The 9,706-nt window shown below is 39.6% G+C and overlaps 1 protein-coding gene across 1 annotated transcript; it reads left to right on the plus strand.

Annotated features, from left to right (window-relative positions):
* Positions 1-156: 156 nt before the first annotated feature.
* Positions 157-7,736, plus strand: hadhb (hydroxyacyl-CoA dehydrogenase trifunctional multienzyme complex subunit beta). The gene is made up of 16 exons (XM_031728522.2): positions 157-262; positions 1,486-1,558; positions 1,744-1,785; positions 1,982-2,078; positions 2,244-2,288; positions 2,880-2,979; positions 3,126-3,213; positions 3,698-3,885; positions 3,993-4,173; positions 4,571-4,692; positions 5,349-5,428; positions 5,523-5,570; positions 5,695-5,782; positions 6,050-6,124; positions 6,986-7,150; positions 7,317-7,736. Exons 2-16 carry the CDS (start codon positions 1,492-1,494, stop codon positions 7,350-7,352), a joined length of 1,422 nt encoding a protein of 473 aa, XP_031584382.1. The 5' UTR covers positions 157-262; positions 1,486-1,491; the 3' UTR covers positions 7,353-7,736.
* Positions 7,737-9,706: the final 1,970 nt, after the last annotated feature.

Below are 9,706 nucleotides of genomic sequence, written 5' to 3' on the forward strand. Positions count from 1 at the left end.
AAGTGTCTTAGTTTAAAAGATTAATATTTCAAGTCATTATTTTTTGTTTTAGAGAAGGACCTAGTTGTGATGCAGGTTATAATGAACGTGAACAGCAGTCTAATTTAGTAATATTAATGTGTGCTTTATTGTTTTGCTTCAGGCACACCGTTGGCCAGCTTAGTCACTGGTTGGGTCCTTTAAATCAGTTTTTGTAGTCCTGCTGGGTCTGGCCGGTCATTAGACAGGGAAGCAGTGTGCTGGGATATAAACCATAAAACAGGTGAGCTTAAATGTATCTGGTGAGGTTAGAAAGTTAAAAGCTGCTATAGGGGTTCTGCAAACGGGTTTTTTCATCTCAAACACAGCGGCAAGAATTTTTGCTGATTAAATTTTAGCTCACAAGTAGCTAGCTAGTTGAGCTAGTCTTGCATGCAGCTTCCAGCTAAATCGCTGTTTTTATTTTAGATTTCGTCGATACTATAAGGTTATATTTTGTTGGTTTATTTGGACTTATATAATTTGTCGATGCGCAGTCAGTATTAGTCTTGTGATTCTGCACATAGGGCTCTGTCATTCTCCAGGAGAGGAATCTAGGTGAAGGGTCAAAGCGGGGGGAAGAGGGGGTTGGGCAGGGTGACCGTTGTTGTATGACAAATTAAAGGAAAGTAGTAAACTCCTGAACTCTAAAATTAGTGGAAGTGGTGGTTCTTATGTGCTATAAGGGGCATTTATTAGTTGGTTTGTTTTTTTTTTGTTTTGTTTTTTTGGCATAGTTTGGATCGACTTATGCTCTGAGAGGGAACAGTGACAGATATCAAGAGTTCATGAGTTCTGACTGATCACCTTTATTCACCTACCTTTTCAGGATGACAGTGCCCCTATCCATAGAGTTTCCGGGGGTAACTGAATGTTTTCATAATTGTGAAAATGATCAGCAATGCTCTCTGCCAAATATATTTTGGAAGAATGTGTGCATTCTTTCCTATAACCTTCCACAGATTAGCAGACTCAATGTCAAGGCACATTGAAACTGTTTTGGTGATGCTTGGTGATTCAGTAATTTTTCAGTTTTGTCATTGAACCACATAATAAAATATAAAAATCCCTATATACTAAAAAAGATAAAAATAAGAATTGATAGGAGCAAATGCTAAAGAGGTGTTGTTTAAGATATATGTCAAAGTGATTTTAATCAAACACAACCAGGACTCAGACATGAAAGTAGAGCTGAGTATGATCTGAGAGGTTGTGGTTGTGTAGCACTCCTGCCCACGCAATAAGGCTACAATATAATAGTAATAAATATATCCTCCATGGATTGTGTGGTTTCAGGAATTTTTTTTTTTTTTAAATTGTTGTGAATTCATACAAAGAAAGTAAGAAATTCTAAGAAAAACATGAAGAAGTCCTAAAATATCCAAGTTAATTTAAAATGTTTTGAATCTGAAATGTTAAACATTTCCATAAACTTTGCAGTAACATTGAACATTTCTTGCCACATAGAACAGAATGGCTTCCATGTTGATGAACCCAATCCGGAGCTGCTCAGTCAGCTCTTCCTGGGCAGTGCGATTTGGTAAGTTGTTATTTGTTCCCATAACAGTTTAATATATTTCAAATATCCGTAAGTAATTAAGTAACTAGATGACTAAGAGTCAGAAATTAAAGATGCAACACAGCTGCTTCCAGTTCAGTATTGGCATTTAAAATCTGGTACTTTTAGGTTTATAATGATAATTTCTTTATTTTTCTTTGTCAAAGGTGCACGATCTCTCAGTACAACAGCTCAGCTTCAGGCTCAAGGTAAGTTTTTACTGTAATGATAATTTTTATCCATATTATGGCTATGTGTATTATAGATTTTTTTAAAAGTAGAATGGTAACCAAAGCCTTTAATTACTGATTTATTTTCCTGGACATAATGTGTATAAACCTACTTCCCCTAGTAGATGCTGAGATGCCCTTGCTGTAAATCTTATATTTAATTATTTTCTTTCAGTTCAGACAAAGAGCAAGAAGACGCTGGCTCGACCTGGTGTAAAGAACATAGTGCTGGTGGAAGGAGTTCGAACCCCTTTCCTGTTGTCTGGAACCACGTATGTCTCGGCTCTTTTCTTTGTGTTCTCACTTTATGTTTATGGTATTGTGCTATACAGAGTACTGAACACTTAAAAAACAGTCAAGAAATTTTTGTGGTGGAAAATGATTTTTGTGGCCTAAACAAAATAAAAAAAAAACAACGTTTTGGTTGGTCTCTACAGGTATGCTGACCTAATGCCACATGACCTGGCCAGAGCAGCTCTGCAGTAAGTCTATGGTTGCATTGTTTTTCTGACTGTCTGTTGAGACCAGCAAAGTCAATGTCAAATGTTTATCTGCAAATTAAATAATAGTTTGCAGATCTAGTTTTGAACTTGTTCTAACTGAATGCAAGGTTTAAATGGGTAAATGCTTGTGCTATAAAAACCCCCCACAAAAAACCCTGCAAAAATAATTGTATATTTGGACACTTTTTAGACAAGGCATTTAAATGAATGATTTTTAAAAACAACTTTTCATTTATATGTTGTACTGTGTCACTCTGCACTGCTGCTGATCTGTTAAAATATCTCTTAGACTCTTCTAGTCATTATGAAGCAGTAAACATTGTAAGCTTTAAAAGTAATATGAGGGCAAAGTGCAGTGGAGATGAATGAAGTATATCAGTTTACACAAGAAAGAGATGGAGGAAGGCCGGAACAATGATCTGACAGATCATTGTACACGGTCTTTATGAACAAATATTTATTTTTGTCCCTCGTCGAGCAAAATAAATAAATAAATAAAATTACTTATTCTGTGTGTGTGTTTATATCTTCTTCTTTTTTTTTCTTTTTTTCTTTTTTGCTTTTATATAGGGGCCTGCTAAACCGGACAGGTATACCAAAAGATGCTGTAGACTACATCATATATGGAACAGTCATTCAAGAGGTTAAAACCAGCAACGTAGCAAGAGAGGTATGCACACATATCACATATTGTAAATGTTAACTTTAACTTTGTTATTGCGTACTGAAATATAATTGTGGTGGATTTATTATCTGTAAATGCATAATACAATTACATTTGTGTGTAATGCGGCTCTATGTTTACTTTGATTTCAGGCAGCACTGGGTGCAGGCTTCTCTGACAAAATCCCAGCTCACACCGTCACCATGGCCTGCATCTCCTCCAACCAGGCAATGACCTCAAGTATGTCTGGAAAAGAAGCCTCTTCACTGAGACTCTGTATAATTTGTTCTAAATATTATTATTATTATTGATATTCAGTGTAGTCCTGCATTGCAGTTGCAAAACCGTGGTGTACATTTCAACAGTGATAAACTGCTATATGCACTTTTTAGTTGTTTACAGCTCCTATGGGCAAGGAGCAGAATGAATAAAATTTAATCCTAAATGAAAAAAGGCATCCGGTCTTAATATTTAAGCATCAAAATAATGCTTAAATATTTGGCAGGTTGGAGGTGAAGTCATTAAAATCTGTAAAAATGACAGGGGAGTGGGATACTGATCAGATGTGTCCTCTTGTGTTAAACCAAATCACATTCATTATATTAGGAAAAATAGGTAAAGCCTATGGATCTTGACCTATTTTCATGCAATTCTTAGATTTTACTTTTGGTTTTTAATGGTTGTTTTAATGTTTAATCTTCATCTTCTTTATCCATCTCTCCAGGTGTTGGTCTGATTGCTGCCGGTCAGTGTGATGCTGTTGTAGCAGGCGGAGTGGAATTCATGTCAGACGTTCCCATTCGTCACAGCCGTAAGATGAGGAAAACCATGTTGTCCCTAAACAAGGCAAAGACACTCGGCCAGAGGCTCAGTCTGATTGGCAGCATCCGGCTTGCACACCTCTCCCCGGAGGTATATATAATTTAACAACTTTCAGTTTTAGTTTGATTTCAGATTTGCTTACTTCTGTTCACACCATATAGTATTTAACCTTTAAATTGTCCATTGTGCCATACTAGCTTCCTGCTGTGGCTGAGTTCTCCACAGCAGAAACAATGGGCCACAGTGCTGATCGTCTGGCTGCTGCATTTGGGGTCTCCAGAGTGGAGCAGGATGAGTTTGCACTGCGATCACACACACTGGCAAAAAAAGCCCAGGACGAAGGGCTGCTGCAGGATGTCATCTCCTTTAAAGTGCCAGGTAAACCCAGCTTTACTGTAGATTATGTTATTTTGACTCATTGACTCATTTAGAATATATAAAGACTTCATATTGGCTTTGAGAAATTTTGAATTATACATTTTGATTTTTTTAATGTTTTTTGACTACCAGTGATTTGTGTGGCGTTTTGCATGATATGTACTAATTCTGTCTGAAATAAATATAATTAATAATTAGCAGCTAAAATAATCTGGCTGCGCTTGGACATCTATCACTTTTGAAAAATTCGCTTTCAGTCAATTTGGAAAGTAGAGTTAGGGTTCAAATTGAAAATATTAGTTATTATCTAACAAAATCTAACAGGAATGGACTAGACTTTAGGCTTTCCTCTTTTAAAAAAAATGTTTACAATACAGTGGCATTCTTGTCTCCTCAGGTCGTGATATTGTGTCAAAGGACAACGGCATACGGCCTTCATCCATGGAGCAAATGGCCAAACTAAAGCCCGCCTTCGTTAAACCTCATGGAACAGTCACTGCTGCAAACTCTTCTTTCCTGGTAAAGACACAGAAAAGGCACTAATGGTTTCTTTTGTGTATCTGGTTTAAAGATATGTTTGGTTTTGACTATATTTTATTCTTTATTAGGAAATAACTTAAAAATCTTTAATCAGGTGCACCCACACTTTATTCAGGAAATTCATAAAAAAAAAAATCATTACATATACTTTGTGTGCATAAAGCAGCTTCTTCTGCAAGTTCCTCATCCTGTGGTTGAACACCAATTCCACCATCGGAAACTGCAGCTGGCGATGGTAGTCCTTATGCTCTGCAGACTGTCATCTCAGTTAGCAAACACCTGAACCAGTTCTCCACTTGGTGCAAGTTCTGATAAGAGTGGTCCGCCACCTCACATTGGACCCTCAGATCAGAAAGGGGACTAACATCACCAGCTGCAGTCCATCATGGTGGAGAAACTCTGGAGACTGCCACAAAAGACCTAACTGCACAGATGATGATGATGAGCAGGCGCAGCTCTCATTGCTTAACAGGGATCAAACTTCAAAATAAAAGCGAAGGGATTGTCCAACTCTGTCATTTTGTCTGATAAAAAATGGGGAACAAAATTGATTTTTAAAGTTTCCTATACTTGACTTAGGTGGCCCAAACTGTCCTCGGATATTGAACTTGAGCTTCTTGTTTGTGTGTCCTCAGACCGATGGTGCCTCTGCTGTGCTCATCATGTCTGAAGAGAAAGCTTTGGCTATGGGTTACAAGCCTAAAGCCTATCTCAGGTATCTAAACCCTGTCTTCTTGGTAGATTAACAATAACTTCTATATTAATGCTAGTTTGCACAATATGCTTATCTAAACATTTTATCCTGGCAGAGACTTTGTCTATGTGTCTCAGGACCCCAAAGATCAGCTGCTTTTAGGGTGAGTCACTACTTCTTACTTAGTAGATTTGATTAGATGGTCTTTTTCTTAATTGTCTTGAGGACTATTAAAAAGAAAAGAACACTTATTGTACCTTCACGCTTTCTCTGTTTGATTCTTTCAGGCCAACGTACGCTACACCCAAAGTCCTGGAACGTGCCGGCTTGTCCATGAGTGATATTGACGTCTTTGAGTTTCATGAGGCATTCGCAGTAAGTTATTACAATATATTTCAGGGGGGAAAAAAGTATGTGAGTCTATGTGATCCATCAATATTCTGTCCGTCTCCACCAACATTTCTATGTTTGCCTCTAATCGAGTTTCAGCATGTTGTCATGTACAGTATAAATGTTGTCCACATGCTGGAGTAAAATTTGATGTGTCTGCTTCATACTCAACACAGTTGGATCAATACAGATCAATTTCCAGGCTGGTTTCCATGGTAACTCGGTGGATATATATTTGTGTGTGTTTTTCAGGGTCAGATCATGGCAAATCTGAAGGCTATGGACTCGGATTGGTTTGCCCAGACGTACATGGGCAGGAAATCGAAGGTAAAGATGGCTGTTGGTCATCTGTTTGCTTCTTCTCAAAAACTAGATCCATGCAGCTCACCTTGATGCTTGCAGCATACTACAAAACATGAACAGCCACAAAGAATTCAATATGCTTAGATAACAATTATTTTTACACAATCGCATCAAGTATTGTAATGCCTTTCTCACTTTAACTGCACTGGGGTCATATAAAAGTTCAGGGGGCTGCCTGATGATTTAGCTTCTTGGGAAACTGCCAGTGTTACAAGGCTTCTGATCAAGCTGTCATAGACTGATTATTAAGTCATGGGCTACTGTTACCTAGCTTGGTTAGCACACTGCATCCAAAGATAGCAATCTTAATACAGCCTTTAAACATTTTAAAAGCAGAGCTCAAACAACCACTCAAGGAGCTGGAGTTTTTGGCACTGTGGCCCTTGCTTTATTTTATAGCCCCAAAGACTGCTGATTGGTGGATATGTGGATAATATCTGGGCCTTCATTTTTTGTTAACAGCATCAACAATTTTTTATGTAATGAACAACTTAACTACTTAACTGTTGTCAGATAATAGACCAGTGTTTCATAGTTTGTGTTACAGCAGTTGTATTCCTGTTTCGATCTCAACATGAACTGCCTACCTGCACACTACCAAAGCCCGCTCGCATATGATTGGCCAGTGCTAGTCAAACTATACACAACACACCAGAAGGTTTTCGGTACCTAGAATCTTGACTCTTGCCTTTAGATTCACATATAACAGTTTGTAGAGATCAAGTGGACATCCTCAGCTGAAATCCATCCACCTGAGCTGATGTCTCTGTTGAGTTTTCACTGGTGTTTACGCCACTCATGACCTGATGCTCGCTGTGTGTGCAGGTTGGGACTCCTGCCATGGAGAAGTTCAATCTGTGGGGCGGTTCTCTGTCTTTGGGTCACCCATTCGGTGCCACTGGCTGCAGACTGGCAACCACAGTAGCAAACAGACTGAGGAAGGAGGGAGGACAGTATGGACTCATAGCAGCCTGTGCTGCTGGAGGACAGGTAACACACTCTGATTTTACATTTTTAAATTCAGAATTCCCAAGGTGATAAGATTTGTTGTGACTGAGAGATTAAAATGTATAGACTTCAGAGTAATATATTGTATTAAGACTAACATAGTTGCTATTTTGTAGTATAATTTCTTCTTCTCTTGTCTATTTTCCAGGGTCATGCCATGGTGATTGAGGCTTACCCCCAGTAACACAGTTAAAAACCATTGAGACAGACAAAAACACATACATTCTCACACACACACACTAACATTGATAAAACAGAGTGTACATATGGCCACCACCTAGCCTCGATGGGAGAACAGTCAGATACAGTATGAGTGTCTCTGAAGGATCTCTTGTAAATGTAACTTTGCTTAGGGGCTTTTGAATTTAAGCAGATTGTCAATGAGGAATGTTTGCTTTGTTTTGTGGACTCGAGCAGTGTCTCGAGAGCATTATCAGCGAGTCCAACATAACATAGCAAAGTTTTAGCTCTAAGAAGAGCAACAGTGATCCTGATGTAATGTTTGTAATACGCTGTAATAATTTTTTTTTCTTACTGACTGTTGGAATTAAATGGTGCGTTAATTACACTGGGACTCATTTCTGTTTCAGTTGTTCCTGCTTAACTTTTGTACTAAAGACATCTGATTTTAGCTTGCAGTAAGAAACAAGTTGTAACTAGTAATAGAATAGAAAACTGTGGATCTGATCAATTTCTAATGGCCAGCAGGGGGCGACTGCTCTGGTTGGTAGAATGCTGACAACTTTCATAGTTTCAGGTTGAATTTAATCAAACAGGAAGTCCATTTAAGGTCAGAGAGGTTGATTGTCCAGAGATACTGGCATTTTTATAATGTGTGTGGTGAGAAAAGATGATGCCATAAGTGCATTTTTGTTTAAACACAAATATAGCTTATGTGTTCTGAGCATTAAGGTTGGGAGCTCAATGCTCGGGATGGGAAAGTGACTGAAAAATGTCTTTTTCATTATATAAGTATTTAATATTTTGTGACAAATCAGAGAATTTTGCAGAAGCAGTTGGGTTGGACTTTGCAATATAGGTACAGATGCAAACAGAAAATGAAACGGTCTATCTAGTAATCATGTAGAATTTCATATATTAACAACATTGGTCTTTGTTCCTAAGATTTTGCTCCCTTCTTGGTGAGATTTGCATTTTTTCTGCTGATAGAAGGCCTCGTTGCACGGACAACAACTTCAAGCAATGTGTTGATGATCTATGTTTTATTCAGCAGGGAGTGAAACTGTTGTGAGGAGGGAAAAAAGATCAATGTATAGAAAGCTTTGTGCTGCAGATAACAGAATTTGGGTAGAGGGGGTGCAGAGTCTACTCTTAAAGTCTTAACAGCTTCCTAAATTTGCATTGCCAAATTTCTTTCTTTTTCTTTTTTTTTTATTTGCATTTGCATCCCGGCCTTGTTCCAAGATGTGTCAGCAGTAGACTGTCTTCGGATGCCGCTGCACTTAATTGATGGTGAATAATGCTGTCTGCTTCTGACGAGACGACTGATGTTAATGAGGAGCTAAAGAGGGATTGCTCAGGCTTCCTGGTGATTTAAAACAACATGAATATGGAAAATTGGGAATATGACTGGCAGGTGACTTAAAAAGTTCAGGTTGCAGTGGTATCATCCTGATATTCGGGTGTTCAAATTGTGGGGAAAAGCTGAACTTTAAGTGTTTGTCTAATTGACAGCGGGATGGGTAAATGTATAACAACACATTGCCTCGTTTCTGCCTTTTGTTTGTGTGTGTGTGTGTGTGTGTGTGCGATCACCTCAGCGCTCACCGGGGACTCTGCTCAATACACACACCTCTCAGGTTGGGGGCTTGTTAACATAACTTCAGTCAGACATTTCCGTTTAAAATGTATTTAAAGATTTAATTCTTCCAGTTTAAGGAATCCTTGACTCTGAGCAGGAGGAGCTGATTAATGCAGCCGAGCCTGTCACACGGGCTACAGGCAGAGGGAATAAAACCAATGTTTTATTGCCAAGGCAAAACGGAGCTCAAATGTAAATAGCAGGGAGACAGACAGAGAGGGGTTTTGTGTTTATAGAGCTTCAAAACCGCCTCAACCCTGCGAGACACCGGAGACACGCAGACACTCACCGATATAGCGGGCCGCCTCCCTGCCACAGCGGGGCTTTGATCAGACGGAACCTTTTATGGAGAATGACTGGCGAATGCACCCGCTGCTGTCACTACAAATCTACCTCACGGAGCGCGCGGGGAAGCGGGGAGGGTGTGTGTGGGGATGGGTGGATGGATGGATGGAGGGTGCGGGGAGGAAGGGAGGGGGGGGTCGGCGTGTTCGCGCGGTGCAGGGAGGGGAGGGAACCGGGGAGAGATTGGGAGTTGCAGCGGTGTCTTTCATCTCGTCCTAGCCGGCTCACACGCGGGGCGGCACCTGCTGAAAGCTGCGCTTGACTCACCTGCTCCAGTGCGCTCAGTGTGTGCGCGTGCACGCGTGTGTTGTGAAACAAGTGTCAGTGCGCTGTACTGTAGCACGGCACCGGGGAAGGAAGCAGTGATTGTG

This window comes from Oreochromis aureus, linkage group 15 (assembly GCF_013358895.1).
Source record: "Oreochromis aureus strain Israel breed Guangdong linkage group 15, ZZ_aureus, whole genome shotgun sequence".
NCBI lineage: Eukaryota > Metazoa > Chordata > Actinopteri > Cichliformes > Cichlidae > Oreochromis > Oreochromis aureus.

Bases quoted from the DNA above. Each gene is read 5' to 3' on its own strand.
- hadhb (XM_031728522.2), top strand. From the start codon at position 1,492: ATGGCTTCCATGTTGATGAACCCAATCCGGAGCTGCTCAGTCAGCTCT. The intron at 1,559-1,743 runs GTAAGTTGTTAT...TCTTTGTCAAAG, and splicing joins TTCCTGGGCAGTGCGATTTG to GTGCACGATCTCTCAGTACA. The intron at 6,125-6,985 runs GTAAAGATGGCT...CTGTGTGTGCAG, and splicing joins ACATGGGCAGGAAATCGAAG to GTTGGGACTCCTGCCATGGA.